Source organism: Neopsephotus bourkii, unplaced genomic scaffold (assembly GCF_033783945.1).
Source record: "Neopsephotus bourkii isolate Nb327-2 ecotype Australia unplaced genomic scaffold, CSIRO-AGI_Nbou_v1 NB_1542, whole genome shotgun sequence".
In the NCBI taxonomy this organism is placed as follows: Eukaryota; Metazoa; Chordata; class Aves; order Psittaciformes; family Psittacidae; genus Neopsephotus; species Neopsephotus bourkii.
The window spans coordinates 1,668,766-1,692,286 of record NW_026902018.1 but is presented as its reverse complement, the minus strand read 5'-3'; the positions used below and the strand labels follow the sequence as shown (position 1 = coordinate 1,692,286).

General features: G+C 52.8%; 1 protein-coding gene across 4 annotated transcripts in view; it reads right to left on the bottom strand.

Moving 5' to 3' along the window:
* Positions 1-2,786: 2,786 nt before the first annotated feature.
* NOS1 (nitric oxide synthase 1) overlaps positions 2,787-23,521 on the bottom strand; it is a 75,451-nt gene continuing 54,716 nt past the window's right edge. For all 4 annotated transcript variants that reach the window (XM_061370528.1, XM_061370526.1, XM_061370525.1 and 1 more), the window contains exons 12-29: positions 23,302-23,496; positions 22,133-22,218; positions 19,304-19,448; positions 18,824-18,928; positions 18,321-18,379; positions 15,417-15,533; positions 15,001-15,175; positions 14,459-14,597; positions 13,264-13,342; positions 12,586-12,779; positions 11,786-11,955; positions 11,386-11,596; positions 10,344-10,431; positions 9,944-10,065; positions 9,252-9,400; positions 8,496-8,690; positions 7,261-7,379; positions 2,787-5,994 (exon numbers count right to left, since the gene is read on the bottom strand). In XM_061370528.1, coding sequence (XP_061226512.1) covers positions 5,979-5,994; positions 7,261-7,379; positions 8,496-8,690; positions 9,252-9,400; positions 9,944-10,065; positions 10,344-10,431; positions 11,386-11,596; positions 11,786-11,955; positions 12,586-12,779; positions 13,264-13,342; positions 14,459-14,597; positions 15,001-15,175; positions 15,417-15,533; positions 18,321-18,379; positions 18,824-18,928; positions 19,304-19,448; positions 22,133-22,218; positions 23,302-23,496 — 2,364 coding nt within the window. In that variant the 3' untranslated portion in view covers positions 2,787-5,978. The remainder of the gene's footprint in view (positions 5,995-7,260; positions 7,380-8,495; positions 8,691-9,251; positions 9,401-9,943; positions 10,066-10,343; positions 10,432-11,385; positions 11,597-11,785; positions 11,956-12,585; positions 12,780-13,263; positions 13,343-14,458; positions 14,598-15,000; positions 15,176-15,416; positions 15,534-18,320; positions 18,380-18,823; positions 18,929-19,303; positions 19,449-22,132; positions 22,219-23,301; positions 23,497-23,521) is intronic.

The following is a 23,521-nucleotide window of genomic DNA, read 5'->3' as shown; positions in this document are numbered from 1 at the left end:
ATAACGCTTTTTGTTGGCTTTCTCCACCCGAAAACAAAACATGAAAACAAAGCAAAAAAAAAGAAGCCACAAATCTTTTGCTCTTTTAGATCATCTCTTTCAGTATTTACCCTTTAAGTTTTTAAAGCATTAAGGATACTTATGGAAATAAAATGCTTTGCCCAGTGTTATTCACCCACTTCCCCACCATGGTAGCAAGGCATAGCTGCAAAGCCTTGGCCTGTGGGCTCCTGTCCAACGACGGATGCTCAGGGCAAGGCTCACTGGTTTGAATCCCTTGCTCTTGAAGTGCTTCCTCCCTCCTCTCTCCCTGAAATCTGGCCAGGTAGGAAGATGAATAAGGCAGGAAAGTAGCAGCCCTCACAGAAAGGTGCTCCCATTGCTAAACAAGCTGTGACTGCTCCGCTATGGGCTCACAATCTGTTGGGTTTTGTTTGCTTGGTTGTTACTTAACCCTGTGATTTCAATGGCTCAAACTTCCATCACAGCCCAACATCTGTAGGGGTGGAGGCCAAGCCTATCTAGTATGTTTCATTCCTGGCACAGCAGGAAAAAAGGTGTATCTGTATAACAATGCTTAAATATTTCATGAGTTACCCATGCTAAAAGCAAGCCAATGTCTGGGAAGGTCTGTTTTACTCGTGGAACCAAGTGCTTTAGAGCAGCAATCTCATTAGCTTTCTCCCACTCCCCTGATTTCCTATTAAATACACACAGCCATATGGAAGAAGCCAGAGCTCATGTCTCCCTGTCGAAGGGAGATTTCAAATGGGTCACTAGAGTCATGCATTGCAGGCAAGTGCAGATAGACACACACAAAATCACTGCCATCATGAAACTGCTGCTGCTGTGAAAGCCTGATCCTGCAAGCTGCTGAAATCCCTAGTGCCACTGAAGCATGTGGAAGGTGTTTTGTATTTGGGAGGACTTGGATCCAAGTTCAGGAATACAGTTTTCAAGAGCATTCAGCACTGGCCAAATGTTGCTCCTCCTGTTACAGCAAAAGAAATCATTATACCAAAACCAGAGTTATAGTAAAGTGGAATGGTCCTGAAAATGTGTCTCCATCTGTTCTGTAAAGGGACTGTGCTCCCCTCCGGAACTATCAAAGCGATTGCAATGTTATCAGAGCAATTCTGAAGCTGAGAGCTCGTCCCCAGTGAAAACAGGGGCAAAATCTCGTGTTGAGCATAAAAATTCTCTTTCCAAAGAGCACTGGGAACTCTCTGCAGCTCCCCCACAGGTATGAATCAGAGGAGTGAACAGCTTCAGCGGTCATCAGCTGGGAGGCAGCAGCTTTGGCTTGGGCTTGGTGCAAGGCCATGAAGCTTCAAGCACAAACTCTCCTCTTGCTGCCAGCTTAATAAAACCATGGTCTCCAGTACATGGTAGGTGTTTACGGACCTGTGGTGCTTCAGAAGGTGGTGTCCAGTTTTCACCCACACCTTGCACTGCCTCCAAACACCTATGAAACCCCTTCACTGGGAGATTAAGTGCAGAGCAGGGCTTTAGATTTGCTCTCAATTATCTCAGGGGCAATTTGTCCATCAAGAATTTCACTTACCCATTGAAGTCACTGTTCCCCTCAGCCCCCAGTCTCTGTGTGTGAGGGGGATTTCTGGAGAGAGCAAGAACAGGAGTATAGCCCTATTTCAGTAGTCTCTTCCCAGCCCAAGGCACTGCAAGTCTGTTGCCATTCCCAGGACTCACCCTTGCCAAGCAGCTTGCTGCACCTTTTGGCTGGTCAGACAGGGCTGAGAAAGAAGGGATCTCTGGACAGAAGTGGTAAAGGGAGCACGGGGTACAACCTGGGATGGGGTGAGAGGCATCATGTACTAACAGTAAAGGAATAAATGGAGCAATCACATTTAGACTGGACACAGGTTCAAGCGACTCCTGTCTCTTCCCATCTCCTCTTCTGCATGGGTGCAGTCACTCAGGACACACCTGCAAGTTGTGTTGCACGGATGCATTGGCTCACACTGCTCTGAGTGTAAACAGAGTCCCCTGCTTGCCCCTGGGATGTGTAGGCACAGGATGACACAGGGAGCTCAAACCCATTTCTCTGGCTAGTATGGACATGGCTGGCTCAGTTCCTCTAAGTTCAGTGATCTCAGGCCTACCCAGCACCAACCGTGGAGTCATCTTCCTGAATCTGCTTCTGAGGGCAGAAATCTCATTATTTTCCTGCTGTCTCTCATAAACAGAGCAACAACAAACTCCCAGGCAGTCCTTTTGGGGAGATGAAACCTTTGAAGTCATTAATGCAGGCAGTAGACACCCTTGCACTGAATGAACAACTTATTTTTCCCTGCTAGTGGACACAGCAGGTTGGAAAAACAGAGAATCATTTCCCATGAGTTTTCAAGGTCAGGTAATAACTTTCTGTGGATGTTTGAAAGATTTACAAGTTAAAATCTGTGCCAAAAAAAAACCCACGTCATAGTGTCTTGAAAATCAAATCTGTTTAGAGAAGACCCTCTTTGTGTTTAATATCTGGGAAGCAAAAATGAACAAAGCTGCTCAAAACAGGCAGTGATGATGGTGGACATCCTCCAGGAGAGGAACTCGGACGCTGAATCAGGCTGGGTGTCATCAGGCCCAGCACTCCTCACCTCAGGAGCCACGTGGGGCTGTGCAGGAGCCTGGCTGGGCATCAGGCACCTGGAGGTGACAGATCTGTGAACCAAGTGCCCAAGAGGCACAACCTCCCATCCATGGCACCCTGGAGCAGCTCACAGCACCACTCTGTGGCTGACCCCACCTCACTCTCATGCCAGAGCTACAGCCACACGTCAGAAGTGTCACACTGACACAAGCAGGGTGTAGAGAACTGGAGGAAGAGCCGCATTTGTGGAATGATAAAGCAGATCCACAAATTGATTTTCGTCTTTGCTGTGGGAGAAAATGAAGCACGAGGGGAGTGCAAAGCCCCTGCAGGTGAGAGGATGGAGAAGCTGAGGTGTCTGAGACTGACTCAACAAAAAACAGTGAATCAAAATTCCCAGTGGTGCAGCTTGTGAGGAGCAAATGGTCCATCTCAAGCAGAGGGAGCAGAAAGAGAGCTCAGAGCCATGGGGGACATATGAACCAGAGTCATGGACCTTCATGTCAGGAAGAGTGTTTCTTTTCCAGGGCCAGACAAAGAGGCTGCTCTTAGAACAGCATATCCCTTCCAAAGGGCTCTGAAGGACTCGCCTACCCGATGCCTGTTGAACTTGAGGCTGTCTGTGACACAAGCCCCTGCATGGATCCTGCTGAAGGCAAGGCACGTGCCCCATTCCCTTCTCCACTGTGCTTCCCCACTGCTTTTCACTGACAGCTTGGGTGGAAGGGGGATATGGAGGTGGGAAGCTTTGGGGTACAGGGAAAACAAGTCAATTCATCTCAGACACAGACTCCAGCAGCAGTATGTTTTCCAGATGGGAGGTGATACAGGACAGGAGAAAACTAATTGCCAGCAACACAGAATGAGCTGGGAAAAGGACAAAGGCAAGGGCATTTCTTAGGGCACTACCTGCTCTTCAGGTTGCATCACTCCTACTAAATGGAGAACCAGAGCTCAAAGTCTAGAGCCACAAGCAAATCTCCCAAAAGAAGGGGATGAGTTTGATTTTTTCCCTTTAGCTCTGTTTCTGCAGCCACAGGGCTGGGGGTTAGGACCAGGCTTGTTCTGTGTTCACAGCTCTAGGGTTGTTTTTCACAGAGAGCAAAGGGACCCAGCTCCCCCACCCCACTGCCTGCCCTGGGATTGAGGCACAACCCACAGAGGGGGGACCATGGGCTGCCCTTTTTCCTCTTGTGTCCAGTTTTCACCTCCAGGTGACAAAGTCCCCAGGCAATGACACAAACCTGCCCTCGCACTCGGCTCCAAACCCTGCTCTGGCCACAGAGTGGCAGCATCCATTCGTATTTTCCACCACTCTGGTGGGAGCAGCAAAACCGAGACTTGGCGCTCAGTTCAGTGCCTTTTGCTCCTGGATTTGGGATTGGAGCTATTTCAAGCATTCAGGGAATCAAGGCTGCAGAAGATGATCACAGTACGGGGAGACATGGCTAGCCGAGCAGCAGGAAAGAGCAGGAAGTCCTGGCTGAGGGTGAGGATAATGGCACAGCCTGGGGCCGGGGGAGCCAGAGCAGCTTGTACCATGGGCTGAAAGAGCAGCAAACCTCCTGCAGCTTTTTATTCTGGCTTTGACATAGGATGGCTAATCTCTGCCCTCTGAAAGCAAGCTCACCATTGCAGGTCCTGGACAAGCCCTCTGCGGTCACCGGTTTTGGTGCTTTGCTCCATAGAAGTATCAGCATGGAGTTCATCAGAGCAAGGGCAGGAGGAAAGGATGGGCATCTCCTATATCTGCCAACCCCATATCCCTGCCTCCAGCAAAAGCTGCAGCCACACTTTACTGTACTTGTCTTGGCAATGAGGGAGGACAAACCTTTTCCAAGATGAGGAAGAGAGGAGGAGGAGGAGGAAGGACACCAAAGGTCATGTATGCTTTACCTTGCAGACAGCTTTTCTCTGTTAGAGGGATGATACCTTCCTGTGATTGTGCTAACAGACTGCTTTTGGGGCCAGGTTTCTGCAGCAGGACTGAGGTGTGAGCATGCCAGAGCCCAGAGTCACGCAGCATCTTTGCAGCCCATCTCACCTCTCTTCTCACTTGAGATGTCCTGGCAGACACAGACTGTGCTGCTGACAGCTGGGGAAGAGCCTGCAGAGGGGCCTGGCTTGTCACCGAGATGCCACATGCATTTCTCAGGTCACTCCGAGCTGGCACTTTCTGCTCCTGAAGGTGTGGAAGAGGCTGGGCTCTTCTGTCCCAGCACTGCTCATGGGACTGTGCTAAGAGGGAGATGATGCTGTCTTTGGGCTTTCAAGAATCCTTGGTCAGCACATCCTCACCAAGGAGCAGGAGCCTCCGTAACCCTCCAAGTGCTGCCTTCCAAATAGGAGATGCCTCTTGCAGTGGGGTTGGAGTTGCTTCTTTCCCATCCTTGTGGCTTTTCAGTCTCACCTGGGAGAGGTTTCACACATTCATAGCATGCAAAGCTCTGGAATGCAGCCAGTCCCTCAATCTGTCCCATCAGCATCATTGCTGCAGGTCACACATCTCCTGTAAAGCCCTCCAGAGGACAGCCTGGCCAAGCAGCAGTCAATGGCATGAGTTTTTCCCCAGCATACACATCAGCCTGTGTATTTGATGCTTGCTTCTCTGTGGGAGAACTCATGCCAGCAAAAGTAGGGGTTGAGCAAAAGGAGAGGCTCGTGGTGAACAGGGAGCAGAGAAGGAGGCAAACAGCACAGAATCCATTTAGGAGAAATCATGACATGTGGATAAGAGACATCCCACCCTTGGGATCAAAACAGACACTTGTATCCAGGCTGCTTGGGGGCGAACCAAGTTCATAGGCACGAGGGCATTGCACATCATCTGCCCCAGCTTCAGGCATATGCCCAGGGCTGTATAAGTCCAAAGAAAAGCTGTGAAAATGCAAGGATTCAGCCAAGCCCCGAGCTGGGGAGAGGGGGAACTCTGGTCAAGCAACAAGACGTAGCCATTGCCCAGCCCCTGCCACCTCTGCTGTCCCACTGAACACCAAAATGTGGATGATCACAAAGGTGATTTCATGCAGCTGCAAAATGCCCTCGTGAGAAGGAGAAATGTGGAGTTCTGTTAAGAGCCACTGCAGGTTATAAAGCCATCGTACTTCAGTGGGGAAATCCAGGGAAGGGAAAGGGAGTGAAAAGAAATGGCCACAGGACAAGAGCAAGAGAGAGGAAGAAAAGGAAATAAAAATCATCATCATCATCATCATCATCAGGACACAAGGACAGGACGAGAGACAGAGCGCTTTCCATGGGCAGTTCCCCGCGGAAAAGGAGCCACCGTGTCCGTGAGATACAAAACCCTCCGGCTGGAGGGGGCAGCAGGAGCCGGGACTGGTTTAGCATCCCCTTGGGGTGAAGGGTCCAGTTAGGAGCAGAAAACCCTGCAAGGGAAAGGGGAGAAAGGCTGGGCTTAGTGGGAGCAGGGAGGAGCAGTGGAACACTCTGGGTAAGGACCTTCACAGGAGCCATGTAGTAGACAGGAATTTACAGTGCCCTTTGCAGCTGTGTAAAGTGGACAGAGAGGTAACCTTTATCCTGACCCAGAGGTGGGAAACTGAGGCACTCTGTATGCCATGCAGATCCCAGAGTATGTGCTGTGTTGGAGAAAAATTCCTACCCAATCTCAGGGATGTTGGGTAACCCACTCCGGGTCAGCAGGGCACTACATGGCACAGCCAGGAGTGCAGGGAAGGGATTTGCAACCCAGGTTACTGAGGGCCAGGACAAGGAGGAGGATCCAGGCAGCTGCCCATCCTTTATCCTAAATAATCCTTCTGCTCAGCCAGGGAAAATCCCACCACGGCTGAGCTGAGCAAATGGCAGGACATGGTAGAGCAGAAACAAACAGAGCAAATGTCAAGGTTTTCTACTTTTGGTTGTTTTTGCAACAGTGGAAAGAAAAGTCTCTAGATCTTTCCTAACAGGGCATGCAGCAGCCTGGAGACCTCTCCCTCTGTGGGTAACTGCTGCCTGCATCCCTTGGGCCAGCCAGGGACCCCCAAAGCCATCAGTGGAGCTGGGGAAACCACCCCTCACCATGGGTCCTGCAAACTTTAAATTAATGCTTTTTAATTTAAACAAGGGAGATTCTTAGATACTGGAAACAAGCTCTTCCCTGTGAGGGTGCTGAGGCGCTGGCACAGGGTGCCCAGAGAAGCTGTGGCTGCCCCATCCCTGGCAGTGCTCAAGGCCAGGTTGGACACAGGGGCTTGGAGCAAGCTGCTCCAGTGGAAGGGGTCCCTGCCTGTGCAGGGGTTGGAGCTGGAGGAGCTTTAAGGTCCCTTCCAACCCAAACCTGGCTGGGATTCTGTGATCTGATGAAAACCCCCTGGCAGGGGGACAGAGGCAGGCAGTAAAGAGGACTCTTTCCATTTGCATCACCATTTAGATGCAATTGTCAGGTCTGAGCACATTGGTCCAGGGGGTGCAATAACCCAGGAAGGCCACTGGCACATTTGTCCTAGCAAGGTAACAGCTATTTCAGAGCCTGCCAGGCAGCAGCCTCTGCTTCCAGTGCAAACCCAAATGCTTTTTCTCATCCTCTGCTATAAGAAGGATCACATGAGTGCAGAAGTTAACGCTCCCTTCCCCATCCCACACATGCTGGGGAAGCAACTGCAGGGGTTAAAATAAGCATGTCAACTCACTCATCCGTGTCTTTTTTGCTCTCCTCAATGAATGCAATAGACTCAGATCTAAGGCGGTTAGTCACTTCATACGTACGCAGGGTGACTCCAAAAATATCCTCGTGGTACCGGCTGTCATCCTGAAACATGGATGGGAGAGGGGCAGCGGGAATGAAGAGTGTTTACAAACAGTTGTGTTGCTGCGGCACCACAAAGCTCTGTGTTGTGGGCAGGTACCAAATACACAGCACATGTTCTGTCTGGAGGGACAGAGGGGCAGGGACAAGCAGGGAGGTGGAAATGACCTTCCCAAAGGCACACTGTGGGGCAGTGGTGAAGCTCCATGCTGCATTAGACCTCCTCATTGGCAGGCAACCCTGGCCATCAAGGGGACAAGTAGCCTGTGCGTGAGAGCTGGTTGTAAACCAGTTAAAACATAGTTCTGGGCTCCCTTAGCTACTGGATGGAGTGTGGGGACCTGGTTCAGAAGGGGCAGTCCCATAGGAATCAGGCTGATTTATCCTCTTAAGGAGAACCAGAGTGTTCAAGCATCAGTCCTTTGGTCTGTGTCCCAGACTGAGCTCATTTATGCTTCAGCTGCAACATCTGCAGCAACCTGTTTGCCCAGGAGCATTGTCCAGCCAGGCACACACACACAGGAGATTTGGGGAAGGGGGACTCACTGTGAGGGTGCTGAGGCGCTGGCACAGGGTGCCCAGAGAAGCTGTGGCTGCCCCATCCCTGGCAGTGTTCAAGGCCAGGTTGGACACAGGGGCTTGGAGCAAGCTGCTCCAGTGGAAGGGGTCCCTGCCCGTGGCAGGGGATTGGAACTCAATGAGCTTTAAGGTCCCTTCCGACACAAACCAGGCTGGGAGTCTGATTCTATGACCCACTAACTTCCTTGTTAGATTAGTGCAGTGATGGGGGGGGACACACACACTGAGAACTAAGCAAGGTGAACAAGCCCTGCCCAAACTACCAAGGGTGCCCAGCAGAGCTTGTATCAGTGCTCAGCACAGCAGCAGGCTCATCACAGGAGCTGAGGGAGCTGCAGCAAAGCAAAGTGACTTCCACCGTGCACCCAAAGCTCCATCAGGTCATGCTCCCATCCTTGCCCAGTGCAGCAGCACTGGTGGGAGCTGCTGTCCCCCTGCAGCACCCATCACCCAGTGCCACCCGCTGCGCAGGAGGAGGCATCAGGTGCAGTGCCCATGGCAGGAGGTCACACAGTGTCTGGTGGTGCAGGCACTACTCACCCGCAGCTTGCTGATGAAAGCTCCTGCCTCCTCCACCGAGAGCTGGCCCTGCTGCCTCACGATGCGCTGCACCGTCTTGAGGACATCCCCGGCCATGGTGACGTCCCCGCAGACGTAGATGTGGCCTTCCTGCTCCTTCAGTGCTTTGAACACAGTTTGGGCCAGCTGCTCCTGTAACACGTCCTGCACGTATTTCTGAGGGAGGAGGAGGTGGGAGATGGGGTTAACTCCAGCTTCTCAGCCCTACCTACCTGAGTGCTCTGGCCAGGTTTGTGTGCACCGGGCAGCACTGCAGTGTGAGCACCACTTTGGGCGAGCATGCCTGCAGCACTCACGATGATAAACAAGAAATGGGGAGAGCAGCAAAGCGTCGTTCTGCTCATGCATTTTCACACCTCCACCATATATCTCATTGCCAGGCCTGCTCAGGGAGGTGGTGGTGGTGGTGGTAATTTGGACCAGTTATTTGTGCTGTCTCTGTGCCATTCCACTGGGTGACATCCCTCCTTTTCCACCTCCTTGGGAAGATGTGCCTTTCTCCTCCCATCTGTTCCCAGGGCAAAGCATAAGCAATGTGGGCACACATTCAGGCTGGTACAGGGATGAGGGGCTGCAGTGGGGAGGGCACAATCCTGCACACTTCAGCCACCAGCACACCCCAGGGCATGAGCTGCTGTGGCCAAGGAAGCAGCATCTCCACACTGTGCTGGGTGGCCATGGCTGCGCACTGGGATCTGAGCAGAGCCCACCACACACCTTTGGTTTGTCCGGTTCCCGGGAGTAGGCTGTGTACAGCTCTCTGAAGACACCTTGGGCTTTGGCAAAGAGTGTCTCCTCTTTGTAAATGTGGTCAATCCTGGACTGCCGACAGCCAAACACCAGCACCATGGGACAAGGCTTCAGACCTGGGGGAGAGATGGGAGAATCAGTCAGCCCGGAGACCACCAATAGCCCCTTTCTGCAAGCCACCTCTCTCCAGAGCTGCCAGAAGCTCCAGCACCCTGCACAACATTGCTGGGAGCCTACCCTGGTCAAACTGAGAAGGAGGGAAAACCCACAAGGAGGAAGGTGATGCATAACCTGCGCTAGCGCATGGCCTGGGCTCACACAACAGGGATGCTTGTGCCAGGTTTGGGGAGAAATTTAACTTATTTTCCCTAAGCCATATAAATGATTCATGTAAAATGTGTATTTTACACACATGTACATTAAATGAACCCTAAAACCCAACACCAGCACTGTAATACTGCCACAAAAGCTTGCAAAGCTGTACAGGAGGAGTCTCATGGAGTTTGGTTTGGGAGTTTGGGCAGACTCTCAGGGTCACACTTGAGTGAGTCACTGCTTCAAGAAGCCCTTGGCCTCTGCTAGGGTGACTGGACCCCCTTCCCCATGCCACCACCCAGGGTTCCCAAGTACAGGAAGAGGAGGAACAAGCATGGACCCACCTTTGTGCTGGATCTCAAAGAGCCGCTGCTGCCAGAAGCTGCGGAAAGGGGCGATGCCGGTGCCGGGCCCGATGAGGATACAGGGCACCTGGGGGTCCTGGGGCAGGTGGAACCCGGGCGCACTGCACACACCGAAGACACAGTTAAACCCCAGCAGGATGCTCCCTCCCTCACCTCTGCCCACAGCGAGCTGAGACACCAGGAGAGGGAGGGGTAAAACCAAGATGAAATCCCAGAGAGCAACATTTCGGTGCAGAACAGAAGGAGGGACCCATTTGCTCACCAGTCCCCCCCGGTTTTGTTCTCACCCTCAGTGCTTTGCAAAGATCTGAGGGAAAGAGCTCATCCTGCGAGAGGATCACCCCATCTTTTTCACCTTTTGCCTTTTAAGACCACTTACCCTCTTACAAAGCAGGGCACTACTTCATCGGTCTGTATCCGATTCAGCCAGGAGGAGCAGACTCCATGGTGGATTGGTCCTTCTCCATCTAGGAGGGAAGGGAAGGATGTCTGTACTTGGCATACCAGCCAACTACTCCAGTTGGCTCCCTGCTACATCCCACATGAACACCTCACTGAAACATTGCCTTGGACCATTCTCCATAACATGGGACAGTGGTGTCATGGGTTGAAGGAATCTGGTCACTACAGCAGGTAGAAAGACTTTCAAATGACATATAGAATCATAGAATATTTAGTGTCGGAAAGGACCTTAAGATCATCCAGTTCCAACCCCCCTGCCATGGGCAGGGACACCTCACACTAAACCATGGCACCCAAGGCTCTGTCCAACCTGGCCTTGAACACCGCCAGGGATGGAGCAATCACAACCTCCCTGGGCAACCCATTCCAGTGCCTCACCACCCTTACAGTAAAGAACTTCCTCCTTATATCCTATCTAAACTTCCCCTGTTTAAGTTGCAACCTGTTACCCCTTGTCCTATCACTACAGTCCCCAATGGAGAGTCCATCCCCAGCATCCTTGTAGGCCTCCTTCAGATACTGGAAAGCTGCTATGAGGTCTCCATGCAGCCTTCTCCAGGCTGAACACCCCCAGCTTTCTCAGCCTATCTCCATACAGGAGGTGCTCCAGTCCCTTATCATCCTCGTGGCCTCCTCTGGACTTGTTCCAACAGTTCCATGTCCTTTTTATGTTGAGGACACCAGAACTGCCCACAATACTCCAAGTGAGGTCTCACAAGAGCAGAGTAGAGGGGCAGGATCACCTCCTTTGACCCTTTTGATGCAGCCCAGGATACGGTTGCTTTCTGGGCTGTGAGCACACACTGAAGCCGGCTCATGTTAAGTTACTAAACAACCAACACCCCCACGTCCTTCTCCGAAAGAAGATCTCTACCAAAGACCTTGTGGTGTTGCCCGTGTGCTGATGCTTTTCCCCTGCTCCCCAAACCAAGCCTGTCTCCACTGCGTGAGCACTGTACCTCTTGTGCGGTAGGAGACCACCGCCACGGTGAGGTGGACCTCGCCTGGGTACATCTCCGGGGAGGAGCTGATGGAGTAGTAACGTGGTTGGAGGAGAGGGAGCTGTGTGAGTAGCAATGTGGAGGGCATCTGCACCGAGGGGAACTCCTCCAGCACCTCCACGATGGTGGGGTTCTTGGACCACTTCCATTCCTCATACTCCTGCAAGCCCTGCAGCCAGGGAAAAGAGGGAAGGAGGGAGGAGAGAGCTGCAGCATCAGCCTCTTCCAAGCCGACTGCCTCAACCAATATCCTACCAGGCTTATGGCAAAGCTGGGATGGGTGGCAGTGTGGGATGAAAATGCCTTGTAGTTGCGATTGCCCCCAAGGCCTTAAAGAACTTGGGGCCTGAGGCTTTACCTTGCTAAGGACCTGCAGACGTTTCTTCTCCTTGTCACTGGTGGCCAGCAAAGCAAACTGCTGCAGCAACAGGGGGGTGGGAGGGGTGGTGATGTCCAAATAGTACTTAAAAGCTTGGAAGATGGTGCATGGTGGGACACGGTCCTCATCTGTCCAGTTACTGATGACACCTGCCGGGAGGGAATTGAGCACAACCATGGGATCAGCTGAGCCTGAGAGCCAAGGTGAACAAATCACACAGAATGCCAGCCTGCCTTTGGTTGGAAGGGACCTTAAAGCTCATCCAGTTCCAACCCCCTGCCATGGGCAGGGACACCTTCCACTAGTCAATAAGATATTGCCATGCTACAAGTGAGAGGCTGTACAATGAGCATAAACATGAGTCTGATGCTCCAGAGTTACTATTGCTTTTCATCTCCTGTTACACTGTGCATGGCAGTAGGGTAGCAGACTTATGTCTTAAATACAATGTTGGAATGGTCCATCAAAATCCTTTAACTTCTTTCCAGTCCTAGACATTGCTCTTTCCATGAGAGTATAAACACTTTTCATTTTCCTGAAGAATAAGGGAATATCTTCCCCAGGGACCTGCTCACCCATCAGACTCTTGCTCTACATCTCAAGTACAGATGATCAGTAGCTTGGGCAGAGGAAGGTTGAAGGAGGTGCTCTCAACCAGCCAAACACAGCAGTGAGATGGGAAATGATATATCCTGGGGGCCACCTTCCTCCCTGAGGAGCTACAAGGGGATGGGCAAGGGGCAGAGAAGCCAACTCTATACTGAGGTTGCCCTGGTTACCTAGAGCTGTGCTCCTCTCCTCCAGGAGCTCCACCTTCACCAGCTGGTTGGCCGGAGGGGCATCTTCAAGCCTGTCAATGAGGGCATTGACCAAGTCTTCGTGGTTCCCTGGAAACACTCCCAAGTGGTCCCCAGGCAGGTACTGGAGTTCCTGGTGGCCGTTGGTGTGGAGGCGCACGAAGATCGTCAGGCGGCTGCAGGGAAAGGAGGAAAAGTGGGATGTGTTTGGGCAGTCCTTCAGGGAGCTTAAAACCAGTTTAACTTCTAGCTTTAGATATTTTATCATAGAATCAGAGACTGGTTTGGGCTGGAAAGGACTTTAACATCATCCAGTTCCATCCCCCTGCCACAGGTGGGGACACCTTCCACTAGAGCAGCTTGCTCCAAGCCCTGTCCATCCTGGCTTTGAACACTGGCAGGGATAGAGCATTCACCACTTCTTTGGGCAACTGGTTCCAGTGCCAAATACCATTTGGTTGCACTACACAAGCGTGGCCACCCATCATCCCATCCCTTCCATCAGGCAAGGAACATACTGGGTTCACATGGCTTCCAGCCTTGGTCAGAATCAGCACAAAGGTGGTACCCATTGGGACATTCAGGGATGAAGGGATGTGTTCATGGGTGTTTGGGTGCACCATGAGTGCCTTCAGCTCCCAGGGCAGCTCCATCTCCTACCTGGACTTGGGGCTCTGCAGGTTCTGGCGTGTGATAAGCCTTGCTGCATAGACACGCTTTTTGTGGATGCTGTACAGTCCTGCAGGGGAGAAGAGTCAGTGAAGCAACGCAGCAGAGCATGGCCAAGGCAGGAGGCTTCTGGCTATTGCAAAGCTGTTGGCTGCTGCTGCGGGTTCAGCCCTTCAGTCTGGAGATGGTTGATGCCAGCCCCAGTGAGCAGACCATGGCCTTGACCATCCTCCTTCCCCCATCTCCTTCAAAGTTCCAGTGATCCCAGGAGATCAGAGACCCCAAGGGAGAACCAAACACACGTCCCTTTTGTTAATGACCGAGGAGGACCCTGAAACAGCTCTCACGAGGCTTGGGGCCGAGCCCTCATGTGCAGACACGCACCTCTCGCTGCCAGCACCACCTGGCTGGGAGCAAAGAGCCTGGATTTGGGAAGAGCAAAGGCAGTGCGGCAGATCCTCAGCTGCAGGAGCCATGCTGAGGGGCCAGGTGCTGCTGGGCTGGACATGCCATCGCATCGCAGCGCTCGGCTGAGCGGCATTTGGACGCAAAGAGAGCTTGGAATGCACCCAGGTTGCCAGCTCTCTGCTTCAAAAAATGGGGTCAGGAGGAGGGAGAGCAGATCATAGATCAACATCGCTGTTACAGACACACACAGGGGCCAGGCAGAGGGGCCTGAGACATCACAAACTGCTTCCTGGGCTTGTGGAGGAGGGGAAAAGCAACACCAAAATGTTGGCAATTTAACACAAAATAAAGAGGTTTGATCCCTTTGCCCCTACTTTATAGAATCATAGAATAGTTAGGGTTGGAAAGGACCTTGAGATCATCCAGTTCCAACCCCCCTGCCATGGGCAGGAACACCTCGCTCTAAACCAGGGCACCCACGGCTCTGTCCAACCTGGCCTTGAACACCACCAGGGGTGGAGCATTCACAGTTTCCCTGGGCAACCCATTCCAGTGCCTCACCACCCTTACAGTAAAGAACTTCCTCCTTATATCCGATCTAAACTTCCCCTGATTAAGTTTTAACCTGTTACCCCTTGTCTTATCACTACAGTCCCTAATGAAGAGTCCCTCCCCAGCATCCCTATAGGCCCCCTTCAGATACTGGAAGGCTGCTATGAGGTCTTCTCCTTCCCCTGCCCCATGCCCAGAGCTCTCGGTGGTGACCCCATCTTCATACCTTGTGTGAGCTCCGGGGCCTCGGCCACGTAGGTGAGGCGAAACTTGCTCCTCTTCCAGCTCCGGTCGTTGCTGATGAGGGAGTTGTTTGCTTTCTCGATGTTGACGTCGTCCCCCACGCAGAACACGTCGCACGCTGCCTGCAGCACACACCGGGCTCTCAGGCATCTCCCCGCTGCCCCCAGGGAGCCCCCCAAACCCCTGCTCCCAACCCACCTCAGCCAACACATGGGGAAGGAGCCCCCAGCAGAGTACAGCTGCCCCAGTGGCTATGGGCATGTCTTGTGGTGCCCTCCCTTCCCCAGGGATCTGGGATGACACAGGAATTCAACACAGTGTTCACCCTTTGGTGAGCACAAACCAGAGCATCAGCTCCACCAAACTACAGAAAACCTCTTTATTGTGAGCCAAGGTGATGGTTGAGTGTCCCAGCGTAGGGAAGGAGAGGCTGGGTTTTGATCCACCTCCAACAAGCATCGTTGCTCTATCCCTGTATCCATCTCCCCTCCTGCTCCTCCCTGGAGCACAAGGGAAGCGCGTTACCTTGAAGACCTTCTTGGCCCAGGTCCTGAAGGACTCCTCTTGGCCGCAGAGCTCATCCCCTTCTCCCATGCGGAGGATCCTCTCCCCACCCAGCTCCTCCAGGAGCGTGTCCACCGCCCGGGCAAAGGCGCAGAAATGGGGGTAAGCTCGAGACCCCAGCCCAAACACGGAGAACCTATGGAGAGGTGACACGGCTGCAGCCACGGAGCAGGGAATGACACCACCATGTCCCTCTTCTGCCCCACCATTGTCCCCCTTTGGCCCCACCATGGCCAGCACCAGCACAAGAGTGTGCGGAGGGACCTGCACATTGCAGAGGTACATCATGCTTTAGGTAAGAGGAGAAGGGGGCTCTGTGCAGCAACCATGCAGCTCCCTGTCTGTCCCCTCTGCTGCCTGCCCCCCATCCTGTTTACCTGACGTTAGCCAGGGGCCCTGTGCTTTCAAAGTTGTCCCTGGAGTCAGGGCCATCGCTCGAGGATTTCCGTGCATCCGAGTAAGAGGAGACGCTGTTGAAACGGACCTTGTAGCTCCTGTGAACAGCAGCAGCATTGGGCATTACCAACAATGACACGTGTGCGTGTGGTTCCCACTGGGCTGTGTGCTCAGATTGTGGAGGAGACCAAACCAGAGCTCAGGGGTCGATATGCCAGAGCAGGCCCCGTGATCAGTGGCTAGAGCAGAGCAATGTGCTCACTCCACTCCTTTCAGTGGTGCCCAGCAACAGGACAAGGAGCAGCAGCCATAAACTAAACCATAAGAAGTTTCACCTCACCATGAGGAAGAACAACTTTACATTGAGTTGTTCAGGAACAGGCAGCCCAAGAGGGTTGTGGAGTCTCTGTCTTTGGAGACATCCCAAACCCACCATGGACATGCTCCTGTGTAACCTGCTCTGGGTCGCCCTAGAACAGAGGGGTTGGTCTAGGTGATCTCCAGAGGTCCCTTCCAACCCTAATGATTCTGTGACTCCTGGGGTTAGGCCATAGCAGCCCATACACTGCATCCCTCCATCTGGTCCTGGTCCACTCCATGGACCCGCAGGTAGGTTGACCCAGGTGTTGGCCACCACATTGTCCCCAGCAATGCAGAGCTGCCAGGACCTCTGGCTTTACCTGCCCTTCCCTGCCTGCACCCAAGGTCGATGTGTGCCTGAGCTGATATTCTGAAGGGTTTTTCATCCATAGGAAGTAAAACCCATAGAATAAGATAAAAAGAGCGAGAGCAGAGGGATGAGGAGGGGGAAGGGAGCGGAGCAGAAGCCCTGACAGCAGCAGAAGTGTTTCTGAATTGAACCATCTTCAGAAATTGCTCTCCACAAGAGTTTCTAAATATACTGGCGAGCAGCGAGGCAGCGGTGTGTGTGCATGAGTCACAGCAGACCTCCTGCACCCGCCGCCACGCAGAGGAGACAACCCCCGAGCACAGGAATGCCAGGGTTCAGAGCCCTGTGATCCACCTCTGCTCCGCAGCCTCCTCCTGTCTGCCCCAGCTCCTCACGCTTCTCTGCTTCACTCATCTACAAGGACCCATCTCCTTCCTCTGCTGGCCCTGGGCCACGTCCTCACCCTGGGTTGTGTGGGGCAGAGCAGCCCATGAGGAGCATGAAGCCCAAATTCCCCAGTCAGTGCTGGGTCCATGGTCAGGGCACCAGCAGTTTGGTTGAAATTAATAGGTCCTTGTAGTGCAGGGCTCTTGATCTGGGACTATAGGGATAGGGCAAGGGTGATGGGTTTAGACTGAAACAGGGAGTTCAGGTTGGAGATAAGGCAGAAGTTCTTCCCTGTGAGGGTGCTCAGGCGCTGGCACAGGGTGCCCAGAGAAGCTGTGGCTGCCCCATCCCTGGCAGTGCTCAAGGCCAGGTGGGACACAGGGGCTTGGAGCAAGCTGCTCCAGTGGCACAGGGTTGGAATTGCATGATCTCAAGTTCCTTTCCAACCTGAACCATTCCATGATTCTATGGCTGTTAAAGGATGGGCTGCAACTGAGCAGCAGGTCCATAAATAGGAATGACTTATGAATGCCTCTGAAAACTCTTGGAAAACCCTTGAGGTAAGACACAAAGAGCCAAGCTGATGCTGCCCCTCTGCCCCAGACAGTCTCCTCCAGGCCACCTTGTCTCATGGTGAAAGCTTTCTTTCATGCTTAATGGTGTACATCAGGACCCTCCCTAGCACAGACACAGGCTGGGGGGGACTGGATGGAGCAGTCCTGAGGAGAAGGACTTGGGGTGTTAGTCAATGAGAAGCTCCCCATGACCTGGCTTCAGTGAGTGCTTCAGCCCAGAACCCCCCATGTGCTGGGCTGCACCCCCAGAGCATGAGCAGCAGCTCAGGGAGGGGATCCTGCCCCTCTGCTGTGCTCTGGGGAGACCCCCCCTGCAGCCCTGATCCAGCTCTGGGGCAGCAGCACAAGAGGGACGTGGAGCTGTTGGAGCGAGTGCAGAGGAGGCCATGGGGATGCTCCTGGTGGAGCAATCAGGGCAGTTAAATTGCTCTGTATCACTGGCCAGGGCTAATTCTTCCTTCAGTGGGGAGCAGCCCTTTGCCAGCTGTGAGCATCCTGTGTTAACTCAGGAAACACTCTGGAGCAGAGCAGTGCCCCAGTTAAGTGAAATGCATTGTACTTAACAGCTAAAATAAGAGGATGTTCCACATATTTAACGCTTTGCTGGCTGCAGCCTCTGAGGCATGCGCTGAGATGCTCAAGGCTCATCTCCTAGTGATGAGGATCTGTAAAAGCCTGTCTCCAAGGTACCAGCTCCAGCCTCCTTGTTACAAACATCACAGTCAGGATTTAGAACAGCCCTTATTTTCCCTAGAAATACTCTCACATGATGCCAAGAAGTTAAATTTGGTTCTCGAGCTCACCCCCACCTACATCCACACAGCTGAGAACTCCCTTCTACCTCCAAGTCTTACTATTTTGGTGTCTCCTGGATGGCCCCAGCTCTCAGATCTGATGATTTGGGGGAAATTCCTGCTTTTATTTGGGTTTTTTTTTGTGTTTTGGGTTATGTTTTTTCATAGATGCTGCCTCTTCACAGCCGAACAGAAATGCTTTAAACGCCAGCCAGGGGAATGACAAGCTGGAGTCCATAGGATGCCTGATTCAGTATGTCTGCCCTCTCTGGGACTCCCACCCGCTCCATCCACTGGGTCTCCAGGCTGGTCCCATCCCTTGGACCTGGCCAGACTTGAAACCTGCATGAGGATTTCATCCTTCCTTCTGAAAGGAGGCAAGCAGCGGCTGTACTGGCTGTGGGGCTGCCTGCTTGCAGGGGTTTGGAGTGGGAAGGGGGGGGTTTGCAGTGCTCTTACTTCCTCTCCTCCAGGTTGGCATTGGGATTCTTCATCTCCATTAAGGCGCAGCCAAATTTCTACAGGGGAGAAACAAGAAGAGGCCATGAGTTTTGCCAGGCCCTGCAGGGAACAAAGCATGACCAAAGCCTAGGCCATGGCTCTGATCTCTGCTTGCTGTTCCCAGCAGCCCACAGCGCTGTTGTACAGGGACTGGACAAGGTTGTAGCTCCCCAGCCAAGGGGCTGGCACCTTTTGTGTGACACTGACATCAGTTGTACAGGATGGATTTAGCAGCAGCTTAGTTACTTGTCTCACAGCAGGGAATAAGTGGATAACCCTATTTCAGAGCGGGCTGGAGGTAGGCACACACAGCACCAGGTATCACACAGCTTCTGGACCTGTTTTGGGCCATTCCAGCTCTGGCTGGGTAAAAAGGGGATGTTTCTCCCCATTCCCCACTGCCTGTCCCCTGCCTGTGTCCCTCATGTAGTGTAGTCACCCATCCCTGTGCTCTGTCCTACCTCTCCGTTCTCAGGTGGGTCTCCATTGCCAAAGGTGCTTGTGACCACCAGGACCATGGTTTCATGCTCTAGGTGCACAATGTCATACTCATCCATGGACATCACCTGGAGGAGACAGAGATGTTAACAAAAGGCCTTTGGTGGGGAGATCTACCCCCAGCCAGTCTCCTGGGATAGATCCCAGTCCTCCTGCGGATGGGAACAGCATATCCTTGCTGACTCCATGCTGTTGCACTAGCGGAGATCTCCACAGAGGGACGATGAGAGCAAGAGCCTCAAGGAATATGGACAAAGCATGGGCTACCACCTGGGAGGCAGTAGATGTGTATGCCACAATGCCTGCAGCAGTACTGGCTGGAAAAAACCCTGTGCAGGCTCCAATCCAGACTCCTGGGAGTTGCTCCCGTGGGAAGCTCCACATGCCCTGGGGCCACCCAATTGCACACATACCCTCACTGGGGCTGGGAGCTGGGACAATACCTTGGCATCGAAGGCGTGCTTGAAGATCTCACACAGAGTTTTTGCATAGACCTGCGACTTCCCTGTCTCGGTAGCGTACAGGATGGTGGCTTTGACCCTCTTGGCCATGGCCTGTCCCATCAGCTTGGCTGAGAACTTCACAGCCCTAGGAAGTAAGAACAAACCCTGGTAAGAATCCTATGGAGCCAGGCTGAGAGAGCTGGGCTGGGGCAGCCTGGAGAAGAGAAGGCTCCTGAAGGGGAGACCTTAGAGCAGCTCCAGTGCCTAAAGGGGCTGCAGGAAAGCTGGAGAGGGGCTTGGGACAAGGGCCTGTAGGGACAGGCCAAGGGGAATGGCTTGAACCTGCCCGAGGGGAGACTGAGCTGAGCTCTTAGGCAGAAGCTCTTCCCTGTGAGGGTGCTGAGGCGCTGGCACAGGGTGCCCAGAGAAGCTGTGGCTGCCCCATCCCTGGCAGTGCTCAAGGCCAGGTTGGACACAGGGGCTTGGAGCAAGCTGCTCCAGTGGAAGGGGTCCCTGCCCGTGGCAGGGGTTGGAGCTGGAGGAGCTTTAAGGTCCCTTCCAACACAAACCAGGCTGGGATTGTGTGATTCTATGATAAGAGAGCTTGCTTCCCTGTCAGTGCCTCTAGCCCGGAGTATTCATACCATTTATTTGTTATTAAATGAACAGCCTGCTTTAAAAAGCTGTAGCATCACTTTGTTGTTATTGCTTGTGCCAAACAGGGAAGCAATGGAAGGGCACGTTCATCTTGACTTCTCAGAGGGGAAGACTGGATGGGGGAGCTTGAACACGTGAAATACCTGAATGGGTGTAAGGAGGAAAATGCTAAACCAGGTGTGGGGATGATCTTTCTGCAGAGACAGAGCAGACAAAGGCAGCAGCTACTGAAAGCAGTGATAGCATAACCTCAAAGGAAAAGCTGGAGACCAACCACAGATCAAGCTGCAGGACTTAAGGTATCTTCTCCTTCTCTCCATGCCTTTACATCCTACCTGGCTGCTGTTCTGCAGGAGCTGGCCTAGCCAAGCAGTTGCTCCTGTGCTCCACACATCACACACAGAACCCTGAGACATTGAGGGGGTCAGAGGGAGCTGTCTGCAGCCCCTTGGATGCTATGAACCTCCCGAGGCTCAGCGCTTCACATTCACTCGAGGGCTGTGTCTGGCTTCTGCCTCCTGTGCCCGCAGTGGTGACTGGATGCATTTGCTCCAGCTTTCCCCACCGGCTCTGCTCTGACAGCAGGGCAGAGGGGCTCTGAGAGGTCGCTGGCCCTTCTAATCCTGGCCAAGGTGATGCAGCACTAGAAACGCTGGCTCCTTGTCTCTGCTGGTGCTGCCGGCTGGGGTAGCATCAGTGAGCCAAGTTTGTTGTATCAGGGCTGCTCATAATCACGTAATTTGCTGCTATACAAACACTCCTGTGTGTAGTTCTGCATGTTAAAGTTGTCCTTTTGCTTTCCCATGAGGGTAGTGTCTTCTTTCCCTAGAACTTACACTGGCCCCAGGGGAGGGAAGGGGCAGGTTTGAATGCTCTGATTTAGCTGGAATCAGCACAGCCTGTCTGAACAAGCACCAAAATCACGCTGTGACCAGTGCCAAGGCCCGCTGGGCTTGGTCCATCACCTGATTAGCTCAGATCCAGTGAGGATTAATGGTGAATTACAGGAATAATTCCTTTCCCTGCATCAGGAACAGTGGAGATTTGGGTTTAAATTACCTGCTCTGCTCACATTTTTATAAAACCATTTATCAATCACACACACAAAAAGCATTGTTTCTCCTAATTCAATGGCTCAATCCATCTTCCTGCGCTCTTCACCAGCCCCAGGCTGCAGCCCAGACCCACTGTCAGCTTAAGGAGCACATTCATCAGCTGCTGATCGTGTTTATGGATGCTCCACAGAAAATAGCTTACAGAAGGGGACAGCTGAAGAGTGGGAACAAACTGATGGCAGGGACTTGGGGAAACTGAAGCGTGGGGAGATGCTGTGAACAGCACCAGGCCTCCTGCCAGCCTGGCCATGGATACCAGGGCAAACCCAGCCCTTCCCAGCCTTGGCACAGGGCTCTGCTGCCATGGAGCCAACAGCTCCTACAACAGCCTCTGTGCCAATGGCCCACAGGGGAGGCTTTTGGGCCAGGATCAGCCAAATGACACTTCATTCCTACATCCCTCCTGACTGGATGCTTTGGCAGGGGAGAGGGATGCGCGTGGTCCTTTACTAGGGGTCAGCTGGCCATGAAGTGCGAATCTCAGCTCAGCCCCGATCCATCTGCTACCTGTAGATAGATTCCTCATTCCTATCTCCCCCCAGCTCCTTGCAGATGGGGTGTTTGGAGGTTTAGACACACACTGGAGACCAGTGCTCCTCAAGCAGCTAAAAAGTCAGCAAGAAAAAGAGAGATAAGGACACAGGTTTCATCTTGCTTGTACCAGCACGAACAGTGCTGTGGGTGATCATCAGTGGCTGATTTCTCTGCCCCAGGAGGCTGTGAAAGGGCAAACAGGCAATATACCCCCCGAAAGTGAGAAAGCCATTCCTGACCATTGAAGACCATGTTACTAGAGAATGAACCAGCCTGGGAGAAAAGACCATATGCAGCATCTGGTATTCACCTGCCCACACACCTTTTGGTGGTCTCATGGGATGTTCAAAGGACTGCTTGTTTCTCCAGATGTCCCTATGGGCAGCTTGAGATCCAGGCTCACAAGCCATGAGTTCGCACACATCTGAAGGGTAGCGCTACCAAACAGCACAACAACCACTGCTGCCCAAAAGCAGGATCAGCCCCAAACACTCCAGGGGTTTCCAGACCCACTGGTACTTACTTTGCTAACTTCTTAAAGCCAATGGCCCTCTTCTTGGTGGGTGTCCCATTGACACCTTTCCAGACATGGGTATTCCAAGGGTCCGGCTAGGAGAGAGAAGAGCAGCAGCAGCTGATGGGCAGTGATCAAAGCATTAGGAAATGCTGTAGCCACAGCACTAGCTGCCTTATACACAGCTTTCCATCTCATGTATAGGCCCCTGGTCCTTGGAGCATCAAGGATCATGGCTCCAGGGTTTCTCGTGGCAGTTGGACAATGGAGTATGAACACAAAAACTGCACTATAATAAAACCTTGCTGGCTTGTAACAGTACCTGGGCAAATTCTTCCCTCTGAAATAAGCAGTAACAGGCAAAAAGAAGACAGGCAACACCAGAAAGGGAGATGGGATGGAAACAGCTCCCTCCCCAGCCCACAGGTTGGATTTCTTATCCTAAGAGGCCCTGTGGGAAGAGGAGGCAGCTGAAGCAAGGAACAAGCTCACAGAAGCTTATTCAGTGCCCTCAGAGCCTGTAATCAGGGCCAGGAACCATCAGGGCTCCTGGTGGATGCTTACAGAAATGAACAGACTGCTCCTGGTTTGCGATTGTTCCTTAAGGGCTCTCGACTCGAGGTCACATTGTGTGAAAGCCGCTGGAGCAGGGATGTTGGCTCATGGGGGTGTGTTTGCTCAGGGGCCTTTTCCCCATGCTCTGAAGTGTTAAATACTCCAGCATTTCATCCTGCTGCTTGGCAGGAGCCCTCCCCACCAAACTGCTGGATCCCTGAGCTGGCAAGAGCCATTCACTACAACACGGATGCTGCAGAGAGGAGGATACAGTGACCACCGGGTCATTTCCTCACCCATCCATCCAAGTGCAAAACGCAAAGGGAGGAGCTCTGCTTGATCCAAGGGTGAAGGTTGGCACCTGAGGTGTCCCATATTCCCATGGAGGGGCAAAAAAAACATTGCCTTGGGAAAAGGTGTAACATCCGGGGGGTTATTACACTACATTAGGGGTGTACTACATCAATCACACTTGTTCATGGACTTCAGTGCCTGAAGGGACAGCTTCTTGAAGGGATTAGATGGTGTCCCCCTTCTGCATCTTCTGAGCTCCATCTCCCACCCTGCTTCTGGCTATACCTTTGGACACGCAGCAGTGGTGGAAGGCAGGGTGCAGACAGTACCTGGTACTCAAAGGAGGGTGTGAGACGGTAGTTGAGCATTTCCTGATGGAAAACTGGGGTGATGCTGCCCGACATGGGAGGGACAATCCACACCCAGTCGGCAGGACAGCCCCCACGGCATCGGTACTCATTCTCCATGTGCTTGATAAAGGACTCGGTGGCTGAGTGGTGATCCACAATGGTCACCTTGTCGCTCTGTTGGAGAGGGAAGAGAGCAGAG